Here is a 26,669-nt window from a genome sequence, read left to right on the forward strand (position 1 = left end):
AGTTTTTTTTTTTTGGTTCTCTTTTATTCGTTCTTTCTCTTAGTGCCAAATAGATTGAAGTATCAATTATTTGCTAAACTTGAGGAATAAAGTCAAAGACTTTGAATAATATAGTCTTCCTTAGCATCCCACGTGGCTTATTAATTCTAAAATGATAAAAATATATTTTATAATTTCTTGTTTTAACAGGATATAGTTTAATCTGTATTTCCCTCCTCTCTTCTTGGGATTCTCTCTAAAATTTAACAGGTAATACTTCTCCAAAGTAAGTGACACAAGCTAAGATACAGATCAACAAATTGTTGTTTAAACCAATGAAAAAAGCTCCTGGGATGGCAGTGGGAGCTTCTTTGGACTTGGTTTGATTTCCAGTCATCCAGATGAGCAATATTTGCAAAAGCATTTTGTCAGAGAGGCTAGGTGGAGGACTGTTACTGAACTGGAAGGAATAAAGTTGCCTTCATTTATTTCTTTTTAACACTCTTCCTTTCTTAATGTTGAGCTGAGTCTCTGCCCTATTATTATTTTCCTTTTCTCTGAAGAATTACTTGCAAGGCAGGTGTATTTGTGACAAATTCTCTTACTTTTTTTTTTTTTCCCCCGAGAAAGTCTTTATTATTCCTTCACCTTTGAAGGATGACTTTGCTGGATCCAGAATTCTAGTTTGGAGGTTTTTCTCCTTTCAATTCTTGAAATACTTCTCTTCACTCTTTTCTTATTTGCATGGTGCCTGAGAAGAAGTTCTGATGTAGTTCTTATCCTTGTACCTCTAAAGGTAAGGCAGTTTTTTTCCTCTGGCTTCTTTCAAGATTTTCTCTTTCTTTTGATTTTCTGCAATTTGAATATGATATATCTTGGTGTATATTTTGCTATTTATCCTGCTTGGTCTTTTCTGAGATTCATGGATCTGTGATTTGGTGTCTGTCATTAATTTTGGAAAATTCTCAGCCTTCATTGCTTAACCTATTCTATTCCATTCCTTTTCCTTCTGCCCCCATTATGCATGTTACACATTTTGTAATTGTCTCACAGTTCCTGGATATTCTGTTCCATTTTACATATTCATTTTTCTTTGTTTTTCAGTTGGGAAGTTTCTACAGACTTATCTTCATGTTCAGTAATTTTTCTTTGGTGATGGCCAGCCAACTGATGAGTTTGTCATAGGCATTTTTCATTTCTGTTATGGTATTTTTGACTTCGAGCATTTCCTTTTGATTTCTTCTTGGAGATTTCCATCTTTCTGCTTATGTTAACCATCTATTCTTGCATGTTGCCCATTTTTTCTATTACAGCCTTTAGCATATTAATAATAGCTATTTTAAATGTCCATTCTGATAATTCCAAAATCTTTGCCATGTCTGAACCTGGTTATGATGCTTGCTTTGTCTCTTCTGACTATGTTTTTGTATTTTAACATGGCTTGTAATTTTCATCTGAAGCTGGACATGATATATTGGGTAAAAGAAACTCGGGTAAATAATGTGACGTTTTATCTGACTGTATTTACTCTTTCCTGTAACAGTGATGTCTGAGGCTAAAATTTCCTTGAATGTACTAAATAAAGATTCCTTAAATAGGGTTTGAGGCTTGCAGTTCTTTCAGCTGTGATCAGTTATTATACAGGAGCCCTGTGGATGTGGTGATAAGGTACAGGGAAGGGGAAACATTCCATAATCCTGTGATTAGGTCTCCATGTTTTAGTGAACTTATGTTCCTGTGACCTTCACAAGTGCTTCTCAGCCACTCCCAATTCCCCAACACCCTTAGGTGAGGCAGGAAGGCTCTAGGGGGCTGGAGTTGGTTATTTCCCTTCTGCCACTTAAGTTCTGGTAAAACCCAAGTTGGTTCCTCTCTGGTAAAATGGTTTCCCTTGAGGGCAGACTGTTGTTAAGAACGAAAAAACTCTGTGCTTGTTTCAAAATGGCTACTTTCCCTATCTCCCTGCTGGAAGCTCAAGGGGATTTTTCTCCAGCCTCACTCTGAGAACTTAGTGAGGCTCTTGGAGGCACCACTCATGAAAGTATGCGGGGCCCCTTAAGGCTGGCGCCTAAAAGTTTCTATCTCTCAAGCTAGTTCATACTGAGTCTCCAGCAATTAGTCACTTACCCTTTAAATGTCCCTACCAGGCTCCAGCAGAATCTTCTGTTCTGGTAAGCTCTGATTCTCTGTATTTGCCTCTGTTTCCAGTTTTGGGGGTGGCTGTTTGCCCTGTGACCTCAATTCCCTGATAGATCTAAGAAAAATGTTTTAGGTTTATACTGTTTGAAGTTCATTGAACATCCTGGATGTGTATATTCGTGTTTTTTGTTAAATTTGAGAAGTTGTCAGTCATTATTTCCTTGAATATTCTTTCTGCCATTTCTCTCTCTCTTCTCCTTTGGGGACTCCCACAATGCATATATTATACACTTGATGGTGTGATGGTGTCCTGCCAGTTCCTCAGGCATTTTCATTTTTCTTCATTCTTTCTTCCTCCTGCCCCTTGGACTGGATGATTAAGGTCACTCATTCTTCTGCCAGCTCCAGGCTTCTGTTGAGCACCTCTAGGGAATTTAAAATTTCTATTACTTTGGTCTTCAGCTCTGTTTGGTTCCTTTTCATAATTTCTATCTCTATTGATATCCACTTTATGTTCATCCATTTCCTGATTTCCTTTAGCTCTTTGTCCATGTTTTCCTTTAGCTCTTTGAGCATATTTAGGACCATTAAAAAAAAAGTCTTTGGTATATTCCAGGTCTAGTCCTCTTCACTGATGTTTTCTAATGCTTTAATCTTCTCCATTGTTTCCTGTTCCTTTGTGTTGAAACCTGGGAATTTTTTTTTTTAATTTTTATTGACAAATCTTTACACACATATATTTCATGCATGGTGTACAGTGGCCCATAATATCATCACATAGTTGCATATTCATCACCATGATCATTTTCTAGAACATTTACATCACTCCATAAAAAGAAATAACAAGAAAAAAGAAAAAACTCATACATCCCATACCCCTTAACTGCCCCCCACCCTCATTGACCACTAGTATTTCCATGTAGTCTAAATAAAGGGCAATCTATTTTACCCCTACACCCCCTATTTTTATTTATTTATTATCCATATTTTTTTACTCATCTATCTATACCTTGAAACATGGGAATTTTTATATTTTATTGTATTATTGCTGGAATTTAGCATCTGTTCCTTAATCTTGTGTCCAGTTTGTGTTATTTCATAGCTTTCCTTGAATGCCAGGAGCTAACAAAAAAAAAGAGAGAAAAGAAAACATTTTTCCCAGTCTTTACAGATTGATCTGTATAGGTACTTTCCCTCAGGGCTTAGCCATACATGAGCCTAAAGAATAGCTCCAGGCCAAAACATAGGTGTTCCCTAATCCTTTCTGCACATGCATCTTGCCTTGGGCATGCACATGTGGCCCTATGAATTACCCTGTTTCCAGGATACAACTGTCCTCTTTTCCTTAGGAAATTGTTTGCAGTCCCAGGCACAACTTTGTATATCCTATAGCTAGCAGTCCCTTGCCCTAGGCAACATAATTTTACTGCTCTCTCACAGTGTGTCATGAACCACTGTCTACACACAGGGCAAGTTCTGGGAGGGCGAGGCCTTCTGGCCACTACCACACAGCCTGGGACAGGCATATACGTTCTCAGCATGTGCTGGAAGGTTGCTCTGCTCGCTCCAGAACCAGGGCCTGGGATCTAAGCACTGGGGCTCTACTCCGAGCAAGTGAAGAGTGGGATAGGGGCTGGCCAGGCCCTCCACTGCTTTTAAGTAGCCCTTTTTTTATTCACTGCAGTCCTTTAACTGTTCTTTTCATAGTTTTGAGAGACGTGTCTCTGCCAGTTTTCTTACTGGTTGTTCAAAGCTTCTGTGGTGGGACAGATCCCTGAAACATATCACTCTGCCAACTGATTGAAGCCGGTCTAAGAAGCACTGTTCTTCATTCAGGTTTTTTCTTGATGTGAGCTACTTATTTTAAAAATATGTATATTTTTCCTGCCTTTGTGCTTTGCACTAAATCTGATGGCTGACATGTTAAAAATTTTAAATTAGCAAAGAAAATTAATACAGTGACTCTATTTTTCAAATTGAGAAATTGGAATATGACTTGATTATAGCCTAGACTGTCTGAAATCAGTACTATCCTGAACAGTTTTGGGTGTATGTTCATCCTTGAGAAAAAGGACAAATGAGAGTTTTGATTTCTAGTAATGAAGGAGTATCTCCTATTGAACCAATCCTCCCACAGATAGCAATTAGAGTACTTAGAGCAAAATGTATAGCTCTAAATCCTTATAGTTAGAAAATAGGAAAGGAATAAAATCAGTTACTGAAGTTTCATCATAAAAGGCTAAAAAAAGAGCAAATGAAAATCCAAAGTAAGTGGAAGGAAGAAACTAATAAAAGCAGAAATCAGTAAAATAGAAAACTGACAAATAGAGGAAAAAACACACCAGAAATTGGTTCTTCGAAAATATTTCTTAAAATTTATAAATACCCAGCTTGACTAGTCAACAAAAAGAGAACATAAATTACCAATATAAAAAATGGAAAAGGGGGTTATAAATTACAGATCCCACAGATATTAGAAGGATAACAAGGAAATATTATGAGCAATTTTATGGCAATACATTTGACAAATTAGTTAAAATAGACTAATTCCTTGAAAAATATAACAGACGAGTGGAACATATGGAATGGAAATAGATGATAGGGGGAACAGATGTTGAGGTAAATTTAGTTTGAAGTGCTAGTGATTGATGGGGGGTAGGGGTAGGGGATATGGTATGTATACATTTTTTTCTGTTTTCTTTTTATTTCTTTTCCTGGATAGATGCAAATGTTCCAGGAAATGATCATGATGATGAATATGTGGCTATGTGATGATGTTGTGAATTGCTGATTATATATGTAGGACGGAATGATCATAAGTTAAAAATGTTTGCGTTTATTTGGTGTTTTTGGTATTTAAAAAATAATAATATAAAAAAAGGATGGGGAAGAAGGCAAGTGTTCCCACTCTCACTACTTCTCTGTTAAAGGTTCTAGGCAGAGCTATAAAGGAGAAAATAAATTAAAAGTATAAACTTTGGAAAGGAAGAAGTAAAACTGTCTCTGTTTGCAGATGACATGATTATTTACATAGAAAATCCTAAGGAATCTATAAGCAACTACCAAAACTAATAAGTTAGTCTAGTACGAGCTCAGAATACAAGGTCAATATGCAAAAATCAAGTATTTTTTATATAGTAGCTGCAAAAAATTAGAAATTTAAAAAATAAATTCCTTTTATAACAGCATCATAAAACAAAATATTTCAGAATAATTTTAACAAAAGATGTGTAAGACCTCTTCTACATGAAAACTAGATGGGGAAAGATTTATTATGGATTGAAAGTCTCAGTGTTTTTAAGACTCAAACTGATCTGTATATTCAGTACAATCCCAATCATAATTTCTCCTGGCTTTTTTGTATAAATAAATAAGCTTGTTCTAAGAATTTGTGCCAGTTAGAAAGGATGTATATACCCTAGAAAAGCCATGTTTTAATCCTAATCCCATTTTGTAAAAGCAGCCGTTTCTTCTAATCCATATTCAGTACTGTATGTTTGAAACTGTAATTAGATCATCTCCCTGGAGATGTGACTCAATCAAGAGTGGTTGTTAAACTGGATTAGGTGGAGATGTGTCTCCACCCATTTGGGTGGATTTTGATTAGTTTCCTGGAATCCTATAAAAGAGGAAACATTTTGGAGAATGAGGAGATTCTGAGAGAGCAGAGTGATGTAGCCACAAGAAATCCACCATCCAGCGACCTTTGGAGATGAAGAAGGAAAATGCCTCCTGGGGAGCTTCATGAAATAAAAAGCCAGGAGAGAAAGCTAGCAGATGACACCATGTTCACCACGTGCCCTTCCAGATGAAAGAGAAGTCCTGACTATGTTCGCCATGTACCTTCTCACTTGAGAGAAAAACCCTGAACTTCATAGGCATTCTTGAACCAAGATATCTTTCCCTGGGTGCCTTAGATAGGACATTTCTATAGATTATTTTAATTGGGACATTTTCTCGGCCTTAGAACTGTAAACTAGCAACTTATTAAATTCCCCTTTTTAAAAGTCATTCTGTTTTGAGTATATTGCATTCTGGCAGCTAGCAAACTAAAACAGATATATATATGGAAATGCAAAGGACCTAGAATAGCTAAAGCAATATTGAAAAAGAAAAAGTTAGAGGGTTTACACTACCTTACTTCAAGACTTTATTATAATGCATTAAAACATGGTGCTGGCTTAATGAAAGACAATATTTATCACTGTACCAGAATGAAGAATCCCAAAATAGATTCATACTTTTAAAGTTATTTGATTTTTGACAAAGACACCAAAGCAATCTAATCTGGAAATGACAATCTTTGCAACAAATGGTGCTGAAACAACTGGGTATCCGTGTGGGGGAAAAAAATAAAAAGAACCTTGACTTTATCCTCACACTTACATGAAAATTAATTCAAGATGAATCATAAGCTGAAACATAAAAACTGAAACTATAAATCTTCTAAAAGATAACAAAGGAGGATATTTCACAACTTGGGGATGACAAAATTTTCTTAAACAAGAAACAGGCAACAATTTCCATTTAAAAATTGATATGAGGGCAGGCAACGGTGGCTCAGTGGCAGTTCTTGCCTGCCATGCTGGAGACCCGGGTTCAGCTCCTTGTGTCTGCCCATGTGAAAAAAAATAGAAATTGAAAATTGATATGTCAGACTTCATCAAAATTAAAAGCTTCTGCTTATTGAAAGATACCATTAAGAAAATGAATAAGCAACCCACAGACTGGGAGAAAATATTACCAAAACATATCTGACAAAGGATTAGTATTGGTAAACTAAAAAACTCTAACAAAATAATAAAAAGGCAAACCATGTAAAATGACAAAAGACTTGAACAGACTCTTAAAGAAAACTACGTGAATAAGCATGTGAAAAGACAACTTCTGTTATTCTTAAGGAAAATGCCAATTAAATGAGGTACCAATACACACGCCCCAGAATGGCTCTTATTCTGACACTACCGAATATTACTGGGGTTGTAGCGCATCTGGAAGATCTCTCATACTTTGTAGATGGTACAACCACTTTGAACAAGTTCTGGAAGTTTATATTAAATTTAAACTTAACTACCTTCTGACCTAGCAATTCTCCCCCTAACTATTTACTCAAGTGATAAAGCATAGGATTACAGAAAGTCTTCTGGAAAAAATGAGGATACCCTAGTCTGATCATAAGAAAAACATCAGACAAATCCCAATGAGGGACATTCTGTAAAATACCTGACCAATACTACTCAAAACTGTCAAGATCATCAAAATTAAGGAGAGTCTGAGGAACTGTTCGAGCTGAGAGGAGCCTGAGAAGTCATGATGACTAAATAAAATGTAGTATCCTGGATGAGCTCCTGGAACAGAAAAGGGATAGTAGGTGAAAACTAAAGAAATCTGAATAAAGTATGGACTTTAATTAATAAAGTATCAATACTGGTTCATTAATTGTGAAAAATTTACTAAGGCAAGAGGTCAGTAATAAGGAAAACTGGGAGTGGGGTACATGGGAGCTCTCTATAGTAACTTCGTAAATTTTCTACAAATCTAAAACTATAAATAAAAAGTTTATTAAAAAAGAATTATCATAGCAGCTTTATTCATAATTGTCAAAAACTGAAACAATTTAGGTGTCCATCAACTGGAGAATGGATAAACAAACTGTGGTATAACCATACAATGGGATACTATTTAGCTATAAAGAAAAGCTAGTGATATGCCACAGTATCCATATGAAACTTAACCCCACAAAGGATAGGTCAAGTCTAGTTACAATTTAGGCCTAAGAGTCACACCCAAGAGAGCCTCTTTTGTTGCTCAAATGTGGCCTCTCTCTCCAGCCAACATGACGAGCAGTCTCACCACCCTCCCCCTCTCTGCGTGGGACATGACTCCCAGGGATGTGGACCTTCCTGGCAACATGGGACAGAGATCCTGGAATGAGCTGAGACTTAGCATCAAGGGACTGAGAAAAACCCTAGAATGAGCTGAGAATTAACATCAAGGGATTGAGAGAACCTTCTCGACCAAAGGGGGAAGAGTGAAATGAGACTAAGTGTCAATGGTTGAGAGATTCCAAACAGAGTCGAGAGGTTATCCTGGAGGTTATTCTTACGCATTAAGTAGATATCACCTTGTTGTTCAGGATGTAGTGGAGAGGCTGGAGGGAACTGCCTGAAAATGTAGAGCTGTGTTCCAATAGCCATGTTTCTTGATGATGATTGAACAATGATATAGCTTTCACAATGAGACTCTGTGAATGTGAAAACCTTGTGTCTGATGCTCCTTTTATCTACCATATCAACAGAAGAGTAGAACATATGGAATAAAAATAAATAATAGGAGGAACAAAAGTTAAAATAAATTTAGTTTGAAATGCTAGTGGTAAATGAAAGCGAGGGGTAAGGGGTATGGTATGTATAATCTTTTTTTCTCTATTATTGTTTTATTTCTTTTTCTGTTGTCTTTTTCTTTCTTTTTCTAAATCGATGCAAATGTTCTAAGAAATGATGAATATGCAACTATGTGATGATATTAAGAATTACTGATTATATATGTAGAATGGAATGATATCTTAATGTTTTGTTTGTTAATTTTTTTTAATTAATAAAAAAAGTTTTAAAAAGTTTATTAAAAAAGAATTATCATAGCAGCTTTATTCATAATAGTCAAAAACTGAAACAATTTAGGTGTCCATCAACTGGAGAATGGATAACAAACTGTGGTATAATCATACAATGGGATACTAGGTAGTTATAAAGAAAAGCTAGTGATATGCCACAGCATGGCTGTGTCTCAAGAAACATTATACTGAGTGAAAGAAGCCTCAGCCAAAAGAGTTTATATCATACATCTGCATGATTCCATTTTTACGGCATTCAAGAAGAGGCCAAACTAATCTATAATTTTCTATGGCTGCCATGACAAATTATCACAAACTTACTGGCATTAACCACAGAAATTTATCCTCTCACAGTTCTGGTGGGCAGAGTCTGAAATCAAGGTGTAGGCAGAGCTGCACTCCTGGAGAGGCTCTAGGGGAGATTCTGTACCTTCACATTGTCCTTTCTGTGTCTGTCTTTTCCTCTTGTGCGTCTTATAAGGGCACTTACTAGATTTAGGGCTCATCTGGGTAATCCAGGATGGTCTCACCTCACATTCCTTAGCTTAATTACATCTGCAAAAAAATCAGGTAACATTTATAGGTTCCAGAGATTTGGACTTGGATATATCTTTTGGGGAGTCACCATTCAACCCACTACAATATTCTTAAAATCCGTGCATTTCACTATATGTAAATTTTATCTTTTTTCAAAGAAAGAACCCTTGCAAACAAATATTGAACTCTAGTTAATAATATACATGCTGAAGTATTGGAGGTGAAGTATACTGATACCTGTAGCTTATTTTGTAATGCATTGAAAATGTAAAATGGACTGATGGATGGAGTAGTGAGTAAGTGGATAGATATATAATAAAGAAAAATAGCAAAATGTTAATTGTAGAATCTAGTTGGTAGGCTCATGGGTGTTTGTTGTACAGTTCTTTTAATTTTTCTTTCTGTATATTTGGAAAATGTTCATAATAAAAAAAGAAGGAAGGAGCTCTGAAATTTCTAATAAGACCCATTTTTTACTCATTGTTCTTGTTATGTATAGATCCCTGTGTGGTTTCTTTGGCAGAAATCTCTTAAAGTAACATTGCTCTGTAAATAATTCTTTCTGTTTTTTTGAAGCACATTTAGAGACAATATGAAGGAAAAACAGTCCTGCTCTGAAGAAGCATTCTCTTGCTAGGATTTCTAAAATGATATCCTTACTAAATGTGGGATGCTCAGATCTGAAGAAATTTATTCTAAGTAGCTAATATCTATAACCCCTTTCTTTTCAGATATACAACCAAATGTGGAACTGCAAAGTACTCAGGAGCAGTCTGTGCCCACAGGTAACATCTGGTCTTAACTCTCTAACTATCTACCTTTATTGAAAATACTGAAGGAGGAGGAATGTTATTCTGATTGCTGCAGGAATGCTTTTCTACCCTTGGGGCAGGGAGGGGTTGTCTCTTCCTGATTGAAAATTGACTCATCCATCTAGATCACCTAAGTTCTTTGACATCACAGGACCAAACCATACCTCTCTGAATGGCTTGTTTTTTAAATTTTTCAACTGATTGGTTTGGATAAAAAGAGTTTATGTTGCAAAACTGTTTTTGAACGACTTGTTTTTCACTTTTGAACAGTGGTCAATGAACTTTTCCTCCAAAGGATCAGATAGTAAAAATTTTAAACTTTTCAGGTGAAATGTGATCTCTATCACATATTCTTTGTACCTTTTACAACTCTTTGAAAATGTTAAAAAACATTCTTAGCTCCTGGGCCCTTATAACAACAGGCTACCATAGATTTGCTTTTAGGCCATAGTTTGTCAGTTCCTGCTGCAGAATATACCATAGAAATTTAAAATAATTTGTCCTAAAATTAAATGATATATTTTCTCCATCAGTTATCTTACTTTGAATCAAATTTATGTTACATTACAAAATTTATCACTTAAGTGCCTTTTGTGTTACAGTGAGTTTTAATCTCATGTTTTAATTGAACCTGTACCTCATATTAGTTGTTCAACTGTGCACCATATTTTAGTCATTTCTAGCGTGAAAAAAGTGAGCCACTATTTAGAATATCTTAGAGTTCACAGAATAAACATTTAACAATGCAGAAATTATAAATTTTACATATTTATAAGTTTATAAATTTTCAGGCACACGTAAACATGGATTTTATGAAATGTGTTTCCATTTTACACCTGCATTCTAGTACCTGTCTTGCTCCATGAGTTCACTCATGGCTGTAGCTGAAACAAAAGCTCCTGCGGAGCTTCTGGTCTCCTCCACCTACTTAAGCCCAACTTAAATAGGATTCAGTATCTGAAAATTTGTTGCTTTAACTTTACTCAGGATAAATAGTTTATTGAATATTGGGAAGGAGTTTGATAGAAAGTGGGTAATTTTCCAGTACATTACTTATCTTTTTGTTAAGCATCTGTGCTTATAGCTGAAGGTAATCCCAGCTACATTGTTACTTTTTTCTTCTAGTATTATCAGTACTTAGTATACAAAATTTTCTTCCCCTTAAACTTGATTTTAACAAGTTTGCTATCTCATTTATTTATTTACTTTTAATATTTAAAAAAATTTTTTAAATATAATGTACAAAAATGAACATTCTTACCATATGATCGTTCTATTCTTGGTATATAATCAGTAATTCACAGTATCATCCCATAGTTGTATGTTCATCACCATGATCATTTCTTAGAACATTTGCATCAATTCAGAAAAAGAAATAAAAAGAAAAAAGAAAAAAAACTCATACATATCATACTCCTTGCCCCTCCCTCTCATTGATTGCTAGTATTTCCATCTACCCAATATATTTTAGCCTTTGTTTCCCCTAAGTTTGCTGTCTCTTAAACTAGCTTTTATGTGTCTCTTGCCGTTCTTTTATGAGCTCCTGTAGCAGTTAATTTTTTTAAATCCCTTATCCAAGTCCACCCTGCATTATAGTTATGTACTTGTCTTATCTACATCTGTGAATTACAAACTTCTCAAGGATGAGGACAGAAATTATGACCTATTCATGTTTGTAGCCTTGTCAGTATTGAGTAAATGTTAGGAAAATGAAGAAACTGGTGACCAGTTTCTTTTCCACCAGAGCATAAGTTTATTGTCTTCCTCTTAGAAGACACCTTTGCCAAATTGGGTTATGCCAGTATTTTCTGGTTCCATGTTGCTTATCATAACATATTAATACTTCTCCATCATGAACAGCAAATAGCATCTTACTGAGACAAATACAAAGGAGAGAAAAATATCTGTCCAGAAGGAACTTGAGTGCATTTTAACTCGAGTAAAAGAGATATTTAAAAAAAAATAGAGCCAAGATGGTGGCTTAGTGAAGTGTGGGATTTAGTTCACCCTCCAGAGCAGCTAGTAGATAGCCAGGAACAGTATAGAACAACTGCTGGGGCCACATCAGTGAGTGGACACACAGCATACCCGAGTCTGGACCAGCTAGACCACTGGCGAGCCCCCCCCCCCAACCGTGAGTTCCCCAAGCAGTGGCAGCTGGTACCCCTCCCCCAAAGGCTGCATCCCAAAGGGGAAAGGAAAGGAACTTTAATAGCAGGAGGGGATGAGTGCCACAAAACTCCAATTGTGGAATTAATTAACAAATTCTGATTACTAAAAATAGGTCCCTAGCTCAGCTGAACCTCGAGTAAAAGTGGAGGTTGCTGGTTTTTGCCCTGGCATAGAGGGGACAGGGCTGACAGAAAAATTAAAAAGCAGGTTTTTTTGTTTTGTTTTTTTTATCTGAAAAAGTCTGGGCCCTACAGGAAAGGAGGGGGCACACAGGACCTGGAGATACACAGAGCAACATACCAACTTAAGCTCTTGATTGGCAAACCCGAGGAATGGGGGTCCTGCTCTGAAAAAGGATTTTTCTTTTTCTCTTTTGTGGCTGTGTTTCTATGGATTGGTTACTCTTTGGATACAGCTGCAGGCTTCTCAGGCTCCACTGCCCCAGGCATAGGCAGAATTGACCTTGTTTGAGAGCTTGTCTGGAGCATGTGCCTTCCCCGGGAGAAGGGTGGGGCCCAGCTCAGGTGGAATCCCTCCCTCAAGGAATTCAGACCCCAGGGTCTGGAAAAGTAAAGACATCAAAGCCAGCCTACAACCTCTCCTCTGTCTCCACCATGCCCCCAGCAGGGAGAGTCTGCTGAAGTTAAAGCTACCACATTACCTTATGCTGGAAGGACCTCCAGGCAGAAAAGTGCCACATACTGGGCAGGTTAGGAAAAACGCAAAGTCCACAGACTTCATAAGAAAGCTTTTTAATCTGCTGGAACTCACCTCACGGAAAACTGACAAAGGTGACTCTTTCCTCCTGAGAGGAGACCAGTTTGGTGTGGGAAAATCTGACTGGGGTCTGTAATACCTAAGTAGACTCTCCTAAGGGGTGGGGGAAAGGCACCGTACAGGCAGGGCAAGAAACAAAAAAAACAAGAACTGAAAAATTCTGATCTATTAAACAAAACCTAAGCTAGAGGACTAAATTAAGCTGAACTGAATGTCAAAGAACAGATAGACAACAAAGTCATCCAGCAAGAAAATCCTAGGGAAAAAAAAGTTAAAACAATCTCCAGAATAAGCTCATGAAGGTAGTTAAATGCCTAGATGCCAGCAAAAAATAATGAATCATACTAGGAAAATTGAAGAAATTGTCCACTCAAAGGAACAAACCAACAATTCAAATGAGATATAGAACTTGAAACAATGAATTCAGAATGTTTGAACAGACATGGAAAACCTCATCAAAAATCAAATCAATGAATTGAGGGAGGCTATAAAGAAGGCAAGGAATGAACAGAAAGAAGAAATTGAAAGTCTGAAAACACAAATCACAGAACTTGTGGGAATGAAAGACACAGTAGAAGAGATGAAAAAAAAAACAGTGGAAACCTACGATGTCAGATTTCAAGAGGCAGAAGATAGGATTAGTGAACTGGAGGATAGGACATATGAAATCCGACAAGCCAAAGAAAATATAGGGAAAAGAATGGAAAAATATGAGCAGGGACTCAGGGAATTGAATGACAACATGAATTGCATGAATATACGTGTTGTGGGTGTCCCCAAAGGAGAAGAGAAGCGAAAAGGAGGAGAAAAATTAGTGGAGGAAATAATCATTGAAAATTTTCCAACTCATATGAAAGACTTAAAATTACTGAGTCAAGAAGTGCAGGGTATCCCAAATAGAATAGATCCAAATAGACATAATCCAAGACAGTTACTAATCAGAATGTCAGATGTCAAAGAGGAAGAGATAATCTTAAAGCAGCAAGAGAAAAGCAATCCATCACATACAAGGGAAGCCCAATAAGACTATGCACATATTTCTCATCAGAAACCATGGAGGCAAGAAGACAGTGCGATGATATATTTAAATTACTAAAAGAGAAAAACTTCCAACCAAGAATTCTATATCCAGCAAAACAGTCCTTCAAAAATGAGGGGAAAATTAAAACATTTTTAGGCAAAAATTCACTGAGAGAATTTGTGACCAAGAGACTGGCTCTGCAAGAAATACTCAAGGGAGTACTAGAGACACATAAGAAGAGACTAGAGAGAGAGGTGTGGAGAAAAGTAGAGAAATGAAGATTATCAGTAAAGGTAAAAAGAATACAAACTAGATATGATGTTTAAAATCCAAAAGGCAAAATGGTGGAAGAAAGTACTGTCCTTACAGTAATAACACTATATGTTAATGGATTAAGCTCCCCAATCAAAACACATAGACTGGCAGAATGGATTTTAAAACAGGATCCATCTATATGCTATCTACAGGAAAAGTATCTTAGACCCAAGGGTAAAAATAAGTTGAAAATGAAAGGTTGGGAAAAGATTTTTCATGCAAATAACAATCAAAAAAGAGCAGGAGTAGCTATACTAATATCCAACAAATTAGACTTCAAATGTGAAACAGTTAAAAGAGACAAAGAAGGGCTGCTCCCGTTCCTCCCCCAAACCGAAGCTGAACGCGCCTGCCGCCATCGCCGGCTTCTCGGCGCTCCCATGCACTCCCCATGCCTTCTGGTCGCGCGAGACCTCCGCAGTTTTGAGGACTTCCAGAGAAGATGGTGGCTTAGTAAGACACGCGGGTCTTAGTTCCTCCTCCAGAACAGCTACTAAAGAAATAGAAACAGTACAGAACAGCTCCCGGAGCCACGACAGAGAACAGAAACACAGCATACCCCATTCTGGAACGGCTGAACCGGCTAAGAGAATCTGCTGCGGTGAGGTCCCCGAGAGACGCGCGCTTCCCTGGGCCGTGGCGGCTGGCAGCCGGACCCCTCCCTCCCTCCTTCCTGGGCCGGCTGGGAGATTTGGATCGGTGGTCCCTCAAGCCGCGGCGGCCTGCGCCCCCCCCCCACTCGCGGCTTCCCGGGCTGGCTGGGAGCCTTGGATCGGCACCACCCCAAGCTGTGGCAGCCGGTGCCCCGCCAACGCGTGGCTTCCCGGGCCAGCTAGGGCATTTGGATCGGCACTCCCCCAAGCTGTGGTGGCTGGCGCCTCCCGCCACGCGCGGCTTCCCAGGCCAGCTGGGAGATTTGGATCGGCACTCCCCCAAGCCACGGTGGCCGGCGCCCCCCCCAATGCGCGGCTTCCAGGGCCGGCTGGGAGATTTGGATCGGCACTCCCCCAAGCCGCGGCAGCTGGCGACCCTCCCCCACAGCAAGAGTCTTCCAAAGTTAAAGGAGCCACAGCATCTTTTACTGGTGGGACCCGCAGACAGACGAGCACCACATACTGGGCAGGATAAGAAAAACAGAGCCCAGAGACTTCACAGGAAAGCCTTTCAACCTGCTGGGTCCCACACCCAGGGAAATCTGATTAAATGCCCAGATGCCAGCAAAAGATAACGGATCACACCAGGAAAATTGAAGATATGGCCCAGTCAAAGGAACAAACCAATAGCTCAAATGAGATACCAGAGTTGAGACAACTAATTCTGAATATACGAACAGAAATGGAAAACCTCTTCAAAAACCAAATCAATAAATTGAGGGAGGGCATGAAGAAGGCATGGGCTGAACAAAAAGAAGAAATGGAAAGTCTGAAAAAAAAAATCACAGAATTTATGGGATTGAAGGACAAAGTAGAAAAGATGGAAAAAAACAATGGAAACCTACAATGGTAGATTTAAAGAGACAGAGGCTAGAATTAGTGAACTGGAGGATGGAACATCTGAATTCCAAAAAGAAACAGAAACTATAGGGAAAAGAATGGAAAAATTTGAGCAGGGGATCAGGGAATTGAATGATAATATGAAACGCACAAATATACATGTTGTGGGTGTCCCAGAAGGAGAAGAGAAGGGAAAAGGAGGAGAAAAACTAATGGAAGAAATTATCACTGAAAATTTCCCAACTCTTATGAAAGACCTAAAATTACAGATCCAAGAAGTGCAGGGCACCCCAAAGAGAATAGACCCAAATAGGCGTTCTCCAAGACACTTACTAGTTAGAATGTCAGAGGTCAAAGAGAAAGAGAGGATCTTGAAAGCAGCAAGAGAAAAACAATCCATCACATACGAAACCCAATAAGACTATGTGTAGATTTCTCAGCAGAAACCATGGAAGCTAGAAGACAGTGGGATGATATATTTAAATTGCTAAAAGAGAAAAACTGCCAACCAAGACTTCTATATCCAGCAAAATTGTCCTTCAGAAATGAGGAAGAAATCAAAACATTTTCAGACAAAAAGTCACTGAGAGAATTTGTGACCAAGAGACCAGCTCTGCAACAAATACTAAAGGGAGCACTAGAGTCAGATATGAAAAGACAGAAGAGAGAGGCATGGAGAAGAGTGTAGAAAGAAGGAAAATCAGATATGATATATATAATACAAAAGGCAAAATGGTAGAGGAAAATATTATCCAAACAGTAATAACACTAAATATTAATGGACTGAATTCCCCAATCAAAAGACATAGAATGGCAGAATGGATTAAAAAACAGCATCCTTCTATATGCTGTCTACAGGAAACACATCTTAGACCCAAAGATAAACATAGGTTGAAAGTGAAAGGTTGGGAAAAGATATTTCATGCAAATAACAACCAGAAAAGAGCAGGAGTAGCTATACTAATATCCAACAAATTAGACTTCAAATGTAAAACAGTTAAAAGAGACAAAGAAGGATACTATCTACTAATAAAAGGAACAATTAAACAAGAAGACATAACAATCATAAATATTTATGCACCGAACCAGAATGCCCCAAAATACGTGAGGAATACACTGCAATCACTGAAAAGGGAAATAGACACATCTACCATAATAGTTGGAGACTTCAATTCGCCACTCCCATCAATGGACAGAACATCTAGACAGAGGATCAGTAAAGAAATAGAGAATTTGAATATTACAATAAATGAGCTAGACTTAACAGACATTTATAGGACATTACACCCCACAACAGCAGGATACACCTTTTTCTCAAGTGCTCATGGATCATTCTCAAACATAGACCATATGCTGGGTCACAAAGCAAGTCTTAACAAATTTAAAAAGATTGAAATCATACACAACACTTTCTCGGATCATAAAGGAATGAAGTTGGAAATCAATAATAGGTGGAGTGCCAGAAAATTCACAAATACGTGGAGGCTCAACAACACACTCTTAAACAACGAGTGGGTCAAGGAAGAAATTGCAAGAGAAATTAGTAAATATCTCGAGGCAAATGAAAACGAAAACACATCATATCAAAACCTATGGGACGCAGCAAAGGCAGTGCTAAGAGGGAAATTTATTGCCCTAAATGCCTATATCAGAAAAGAAGAAAAGGCAAAAATTCAGGAATTAACTGTCCACTTAGAAGAACTGGAGAAAGAACAGCAAACTAATCCCAAAGCAAGCAAAAGGAAAGAAGTAACAAAGATTAGAGCAGAAATAAATGAAATCGAGAACATGAAAACAATAGAGAAAATCAATAAGACCAGAAGTTGGTTCTATGAGAAAATCAATAAGATTGATGGGCCCTTAGCAAGATTGACAAAAAGAAGAAGAGAGAGGACACAAATAAATAAGATCAGAAATGGAAGAGGATACATAACCACTGACCTCACAGAAATAAAGGAGGTAATAACAGGATACTATGAACAACTTTACGCTAATAAATACAACAATTTAGATGAAATGGACGGGTTCCTGGAAAGGGATGAACAACCAACTTTGACTCAAGAAGAAATAGATGACCTCAACAAACCAATCACAAGTAAAGAAATTGAATCAGTCATTCAAAAGCTTCCCAAAACGAAAAGTCCAGGACCAGACGGCTTCACATGTGAATTCTACCAAACATTCCGGAAAGAATTAGTACCAACTCTGCTCAAACTCTTCAAAAAAATCGAAGTGGAGGGAAAGCTACCTAATTCATTCTATGAAGCCAACATCACCCTCATACCAAAACCAGGCAAAGATATTACAAAAAAAGAAAACTACAGACCAATCTCTCTAATGAATATAGATGCAAAAATCCTCAACAAAATTCTAGCAAATCGAATCCAGCAACACATTAAAAGAATTATACATTCTTTTATATGACCAAATAGGATTCATCCCAGGTATGCAAGGATGGTTCAACATAAGAAAATCAATTAATGTAATACACCATATCAACAAATCAAAGCAGAAAAATCACATGATCATCTCAATTGATGCAGAGAAGGCATTTGACAAGATTCAACATCCTTTCTTGTTGAAAACACTTCAAAAGAAAGGAATACAAGGGAACTTCCTTAAAATGATAGAGGGAATATATGAAAAACCCACAGCTAATATCATCCTCAATGGGGAAAAATTGAAAACTTTCCCCCTAAGATCAGGAACAAGACAAGGATGTCCATTATCACCACTGTTATTCAACATTGTGTTGGAGGTTCTAGCCAGAGCAATTAGATAAGAAAAGGAAATACAAGGCATCAAAATTGGAAAGGAAGAAGTAAAACTATCACTGTTTGCAGACGATATGATACTATACGTCGAAAACCCGGAAAAATCCACAACAAAACTACTAGAGCTAATAAATGAGTACAGCAAAGTAGCAGGTTACAAGATCAACATTCAAAAATCTGTAGCATTTCTATACATTAGCAATGAATAAGCTGAGGGGGAAATCAAGAAACGAATTCCATTTACAATTGCAACTAAAAGAATAAAATACCTAGGAATAAATTTAACTCAAAGAGACAAAAAACCTATACAATGAAAACTACAAAAAACTGTTAAAAGAAATCACAGAAGACCTAAATAGATGGAAGGGCATACCGTGTTCATGGATTGGAAGACTAAATATAGTTAAGATGTCAATCCTACCTAAATTGATTTACAGATTCAATGCAATACCAATCAAAATCCCAACAACTTATTTTTCAGAAATAGAAAAACCAATAAGCAAATTTATCTGGAAGGGCAGGGTGCCCCAAATTGCTTAAAGTATCTTGAGGAAAGAAAACGAAGCTGGAGGTCTCACGCTGCCGAACTTTAAGGCATATTATGAAGCCACAGTGGTCAAAACAGCATGGTACTGGCATAAAGATAGATATATCGACCAATGGAATCGAATAGAGTGCTCAGATATAGAACCTCTCATCTATGGACATTTGATCTTTGATAAGGCAGTCAAGCCAACTCACCTGGGACAGAACAGTCTCTTCAATAAATGGTGCCTAGAGAACTGGATATCCATATGCAAAAGAATGAAAGAAGACCCATATCTCACACCCTACACAAAATTAACTCAAAATGGATCAAAGATCTAAACATCAGGTCTAAGACCATAAAACAGTTAAAGGAAAATGTAGGGAGATATTTTATGAAACTTACAATTGGAGGCGGTTTTATGGACCTTAAACCTAAAGCAAGAGCACTGAAGAAATAAATAAATAAATGGGAGCTCCTCAAAATTAAACACTTTTGTGCATCAAAGAACTTCATCAAGAAAGTAGAAAGACAGCCTACACAATGGGAGACAATATTTGGAAACGACATATCAGATAAAGGTCTAGTATCCAGAATTTATAGAGATTGTTCAACTCAACAACAAAAAGACAGCCAACCCAATTACAAAATGGGAAAAAGACTTGAACAGACACCTATCAGAAGAGGAAATACAAATGGCCAAAAGGCACATGAAGAGATGCTCAATGTCCCTGGCCATTAGAGAAATGCAAATCAAAACCACAATGAGATATCATCTCACACCCACCAGAATGGCCATTATCAACAAAACAGAAAATGACAAGTGCTGGAGAGGATGCAGAGAAAGAGGCACACTTATCCACTGTTGGTGGGAATGTCAAATGGTGCAACCACTGTGGAAGGCAGTTTGGCGGTTCCTCAAAAAACTGAATATAGAATTGCCATACGACCCAGCAATACCATTGCTAGGTATCTACTCAGAGGACTTAAGGGAAAAGACACAAACGGACATTTGCACACCAATGTTTATAGCAGCATTATTTACAATTGCAAAGAGATGGAAACAGCCAAAATGTCCATCAACAGACGAGTGGCTAAACAAACTGTGGTATGTACATACAATGGAATATTATGCAGCTTTAAGACAGAATAAACTTATGAAGCGTATAATAACATGGATGGACCTAGAGAACATTATGCTGAGTGAGTCTAGCCAAAAACTAAAGGACAAATACTGTATGGTCCCACTGATGTGAACGGACATTAGAGAATAAACTTGGAATATGTCATTAGTAACAGAGGCCATCAGGAGTTAGAAACAGGGTAAGACAATGGGTAATTGGAGCTGAAGGGTTACAGACTGTGCAACAGAACTAGATACAAAAACTCAAAAGTGGACAGCACAATACTATCTAATTGTAATGTAATTATGTTAAAACACTGAATGAAGCTGCATCTGAGCTATAGGTTTTTTTGTTTGTTTGTGTTTTTTGTTTTTTTCCTTTTTTCATATATTTTTAAAATTTTTTATTTTTATTATTATTTTTATTTTTTCTCTATATTATCATTCTATATCTTTTTCTGTTGTTTTTCTAGTTCTTTTCCTAAATCGATGCAAATGTACTAAGAAATGATATCACACATCTGTGTGATGATATTAAGAATTACTGATTGCATATGTAGAATGGAATGATTTCTAAATGTTGTGTTAGTTAATTTTTTTTAGTTAAAAAAAAGAGACAAAGAAGGACACTATGTATTAATAAAAGGAACAATTCAACAAGAAGACATAACAATCATAAATATTTATCCACCGAGCCAGAATTCTTCAAAATACTTGAGGCAAACATTGAAAAAAGAAATAAACACATCTACCATAATAGTTGGAGACTTCAATTCCCCACTCTCATCAATGGACAGAACATCCACACAGAGGAACAATAAAGAAACAGAGAATTTGAATAATACAATAAATGAGCTAGACTTAACAGACATTTATAGAACATCATACCCCACAAGAGGATACACCTTTTTCTCAATTGCTCAAGGATCGCTTTCAAGGATAGACCATATGCTGGGTCACAAAGCAAGTCTCAATAAATTTAAAAAGATTGAAATCATACAAACACTTTCTCAGATCATAAGGAAATGAGTTGGAAATCAATAATAGGCAGAGTGCCAGAAAATTCACAACTATATGGAGGCTCAACAACATACTCTTAAACAACCAGTGGGTCAAGGAAGAAATTACAAGAGAAATCAGTAAATATCTCGAGGCAAATGAAAATGAAAACACAACATATCAAAATGTATGTGATGCAGCAAAGGCAGTGTGCTAAGAGGGAAATTTATTCCCTAAATTCCTGTATCAAAAAAGAAGAGCAAAAATCGAGGTATCAACTGTCCACTTAGAAGAACTAGAGAAAGAACAGCAAACTAACCCCAAAGGAAGCAAGAGGAAAGAAATAATGACGATTAGAGCAGAAATAAATGAAATTGAGAACATGAAAACAGTTGAGAAAATCAACAAAACCAGAAGTTGGTTCTGTGAGAAAATTGATAAGACTGATAGCCCCTTAGCGAGACTGACAAAGAGAAGAGAGAGGATGCAAATAAATAAAATGAGAAATGGAAGAGGAGACGTAACCACTGACCCCACAGAAATAAAGGAAGTTATACTATGAACAACTTTATGCTAATAAACCAGACAATGTAGATGAAATGGACAGTCTCCTAGAAAGGCATGAACAACCAACATGGACTTGAGAAGAAATAGACAACCTCAACAAACCAACCACAAGTAAAGAAATTGAATCAGTCATTAGGAAGCTCCCCCAAAAGAAAAGTCCAGGACCAGATGGCTTCACATGTGGATTCTACCAAACATTCAAGAAAGAATTAGTACCAACCATGCACAAACTCTTCAAAAAAACTGAAGAGGAGGGAACGCTACCTAACTCATTCTATGAAGCCAACATCACCCTCATACCAAAGCCAGACAAAGATATTACAAGAAAAGAAAACTACAGACCAATCTTTCTAATGGAAATAGATGCAGAAATCTTCAACAAAATTCTTGCAAATTGAATCCAGCAGCACATTAAAAAAGTTATACACCCAGTAGGATTCATCCGAGGTATGCAAGGATGCTTCAACTTAAGAAAATCAATTAATGTAATACACCACATTAACAAATCAAATCAGTAAAACCACATGATCATCTTGATTGATGCAGAAAAGGCATTTGACAAAATTCAACATCCTTTCCTGTTGAAAACACTTCAAAGTATAGGAATAGAAGGGAACTCCCTCAACATAATAAAGGGAATATAAGAAAAACCCACAGTTAACATCATCCTCAATGGGGAAAAACTGAAAACTTTCCCCCTAAGATCAGGAACAAGACAAGGATGTCCACTATCACCATTGTTATTCAACATTGTGTTGGAAGTTCTAGCCAGAGCAATTAGACAAGAAAAAGAAGTACAAGGCATCAAAATTGGAAAGGAAGAAGTAAAACATTCACTATTTGCAGATGGTATGATACTATATGTCGAGCTCCCCGAAAAATCCACAGTAAAACTACTAGAGCTAATAAATGAGTACAGCAAAGTGGCAGGTTACAAGATCAACACTCAAACACCTGTAGTGTTTCTATACACTAGTAATGAAAAACTTGAGGGGGAAATCAAGAAAAACATTCCATTTACAATTGCAACCAAAAGAATAAAATATTTAGGAATAAACTTAACTAAAGATACAAAAGACCTATACAAAGAAAACTACAAGAAATTGTCAAAAGAAATCACAGAAGACCTAAATATATGAAAGGGCATACCATGTTCATGGATTGGAAGACTAAATATAATTAAGATGTCAATTCTACCTAAACTGATTTACAGATTCAATGCAATACCAATAAAAAATCCCCAAAACTTACTTTTCAGAAGTAGAAAAACCAATAACCAAATTTATCTGGAGGGGCAGGGTGCCCCGAATAACTAAAAATATCCTGAGAAAGAAAAATGAAGTTGGATGCCTCCTGCTACCCAACTTTAAGGTGTATTATGAAGCTGCAATGGTCACAGCAGCATGGTACTGGCATAAAGATAGATATACTGACCAACGGAATTGAAGAGAGTGTTCAGATATAGCAGCTATCATCTATGGACAATTGATCTTTGATAAGGCAGTCAAAGTTACTTGGGACAGAACAGTCTCTTCAATAAATGGTGCCTAGAGAACTGGATATCCTTATGCAAAAGAATGAAAGAGGATCCATATCTCACAACCTATACAAAAATTAACTCAAAATGGATCAAAGACCTACACGTTAGATCTAAGACCATAAAACTGTTAGAAGAAAATGCAGGGAAATATCTTATCATTCTTATAATAGGACGCAATTTCCTAGACCTTACATTCATAGCATGAGCATTAAAGAAGGAAAGAAAGAAGTGTGAACTCTTCAAAATTAAACACTTATGTGCAGCAAAGAACTTCATCAAGAAAGTAAAAAGACAACCTACACAATGGGAGACAATATTTGGAAATGATATATCAGATCAAGGTCTAGTATCCAGAATATAAAGAGATTGTTCAACTCAACAACAAAAAGATAGACAACCCAATTACAAAGTGGGCAGAAGACATGAACAGACACTTCTCTGAAGAGGAGATACGAATGGCCAAAAGGCACATGAAAAGATGCTCAACTTCCCTGGCTATTAGGGAAATGCAAATCAAAACCACAATGAGGTATCTCACACCCACCAGAATGGCCATTATCAATAAAACAGAAAACGACGAGTGCTGGAGAGGATGTGGAGAAAAAGGCACACTTATCCTCTGTTGGTGGGAATGTCAAATGGTACAATGCTGTGGAAGACAGTGTGGCAGTTCCTCAGGAAGCTAAGTATAGAATTGCCATATGACCCGGCAATACCATTTCTAGGTATCTACTCAGAGGACATGAGGGCAAGGACACAAACGAACATTTGCACACCAATGTTTATAGCAGCATTATTTACAACTTCCAAGAGATGGAAACAGCCAAAATGTCCATCAACAGATGAGTGGCTAAACAAGCTGTGATATATACATATGATGGGATATTATGCAACTGTAAGACAGAATAAAGTCATGAAGCATGTAACAACATGGATGGACCTTAAGGACATTATGCTGAGTGAGATTAGTAAGAAACAAAAGGACAAATAATGTACAGTCTCACTGATATGAACTGACATTAGCAGATGAACTTGGAGAACTTCAGTTGATAACAGAGACCATCAGGAGATAGAAATAGGGTTATAGCACAATACTACCTAACTGTAATACAATAATGTTAAAACACTGTATGAAGCTGAATGTGAGAATGATAGAGGGAGGAGACCTTGGGGCACAAATGAAATCAGAAGGGAAGATAGACAATAAAGACTGAGATGGTATAATCTAGGAATGCCTAGAGTATAAAATGATAGTGACTAAATGTGCAAATTTCAAAATGTTTCTGCATGAGGAAGAACAAAGGAATGTCACTAATGTTGGGTGTTGAAAATAGATGGTAATTAATATTTTAAAACTTTAATGTATGTGTGAGACAAGCAAAAAATGTTTGTTTGGTACAAAATTTATATTTTGACTAGTGCATTTCTTAATATAAGTCATGTGGATAGCTTCACCATAGTACTTGGAACCTTGTGTAGGGCATGAGATTTTTTTAGGTTTGTCCAGAATGATGCCCAGATAAATCCCAGAGCAATTTAAACAGTGAATAGGGAAGTATTTGCAAAGCCCCCTAGGGGGAATAGTGAGAAAGGGGGAAAATTCAACTTCCCCAAGTGGAGAATATTCTCACAGGCAGTGGGGACACCCAAAGCAATAGGCCAAACCTCCAATCTTGGGGTTTGTTCATTTGAAACTTAACCCCACAAAGGATAAGCTAAGCCTACTTAAAATTAAGCCTAAGAGTCACCCCCAAGAGAACCTCTTCTGTTGCTCAGATGTGGCCTCTCTCTCTTGGCCCACACAGCAAGCAAACTCACTGCCCTCCTGCTCTCTACATGGGACATGACTCCCAGGGGTGTGGACCCTCCTGGCAATGTGGGACAGAAATCCTAGAATGAACTGGAACTCAGCATCAAGGGATTGAGAAAATCTTCTCAACCAAAAGGGGGAAGAGTGAAATGAGACAAAATAAAGTGTCAATGGCTGAGAGATTCCAAAATGAGTCAGAGGTTATCCTGGAGGTTATTCTTATGCATTAAATAGATATCACCTGTTTAGTTAAAGTATAATGGAGAGGCTGGAAGGAACTGCCTGAAAATGTGGAGCTGTGCTCTGGTGGTCATGTTTCTTGAAGATAATTGTATGATGATTTGGCTGTCACAGTGTGACTGTGTGGTTGTGAGAGCCTTGTGTCTGATGCACCTTTTGTCTACCTTTTCGCGAACAAGTAAAATATATGGATTAAAAATAAATAAATGATGGGGAAACAAATGTTAAAATAAATTTAGTAGGTTGAAATGCTGGTGATCGGTGAAGGGGTAGGGTAAGGGATATGGTATGTGTTAATTTTTTTCTGTTTTCTTTTTATTGCTTTTTCTGAATTGATACAGATGTTCTAAGAAATGATCATGATGATGAATATACAACTATGTGATGATAGTGTGTTATTGATTATATAATAAGAATGGAATGATCATATGATAATGTGTTTGTATGTGGTTATGTATCATAAATAAAAAATAAATTAATTTTAAAAAGAAAGGCATAAATGGTATGGTATGCATGGATTTTGTTTTGTTGTCTTTTTATTTCTTTTTCTGAATTGATGCAAATGTTCAAAGAAATGATCATGATGAATATGCAACGATGTGATGATATTGTGAATTATTGATTATATATGTAGAACGAATGATCATATGTTAAGAATGTGTTTGTTGTCATATTTTTTTTAATTTAAAAATAAAAAAAATAGTGTCTAATGGAAAGCTATATGAAGCTGAGCTTATTTCTAAACTGCAAGCATTTTCATGTACCTGCCACTTGGGGTATGTGAAAAGGATAATGTCTGTCGCTCAGGGATTGTGCACAGCTGAAAACTGAATGAGGTCTGCTTAAAACATGTTTATAAAAGCCCTTTAAAGTTGACTTCCTGTTTAAAATTATTTTTGTCTTTTAGAAGGTCCAGTGATTCTGAATAACAGCAATTTAACCACACCTCAAGAAATAGAAAATGTGGACAGTGTAGAAGGCCCAGTGAATGAAGAGGAAGATGTAGGAGGTAAGCCATAGTATACAAACTATAAACCAATGCTTATGGATACAGGTAATGTTAGCGTGAAGAAGAAACCAGGAGCTCTCCAAGGAAAACTTGCATTTGTGAGTGTTTATGGGAGTGATTCAGTTTCCTTCAATTTACAAATTTTTGTGTTTTATTATAGGATATCAGCAAATTTTGAGAATTTAAAAATGTTCGTGTTCAAGCTGTTATTAACTTTATTTTT

General features: G+C 37.0%; 1 protein-coding gene across 2 annotated transcripts in view; it reads left to right on the forward strand.

Annotated features, from left to right (window-relative positions):
* The window catches only part of IKZF3 (IKAROS family zinc finger 3), a 132,494-nt gene that overhangs the window by 28,837 nt on the left and 76,988 nt on the right, over positions 1-26,669 (forward strand). For both annotated transcript variants that reach the window (XM_077164510.1, XM_077164512.1), the window contains exons 2-3: positions 10,000-10,053; positions 26,345-26,446. In XM_077164510.1, coding sequence (XP_077020625.1) covers positions 10,000-10,053; positions 26,345-26,446 — 156 coding nt within the window. The remainder of the gene's footprint in view (positions 1-9,999; positions 10,054-26,344; positions 26,447-26,669) is intronic.

This window comes from Tamandua tetradactyla, chromosome 6 (genome assembly GCF_023851605.1).
Source record: "Tamandua tetradactyla isolate mTamTet1 chromosome 6, mTamTet1.pri, whole genome shotgun sequence".
Lineage (NCBI taxonomy): Eukaryota > Metazoa > Chordata > Mammalia > Pilosa > Myrmecophagidae > Tamandua > Tamandua tetradactyla.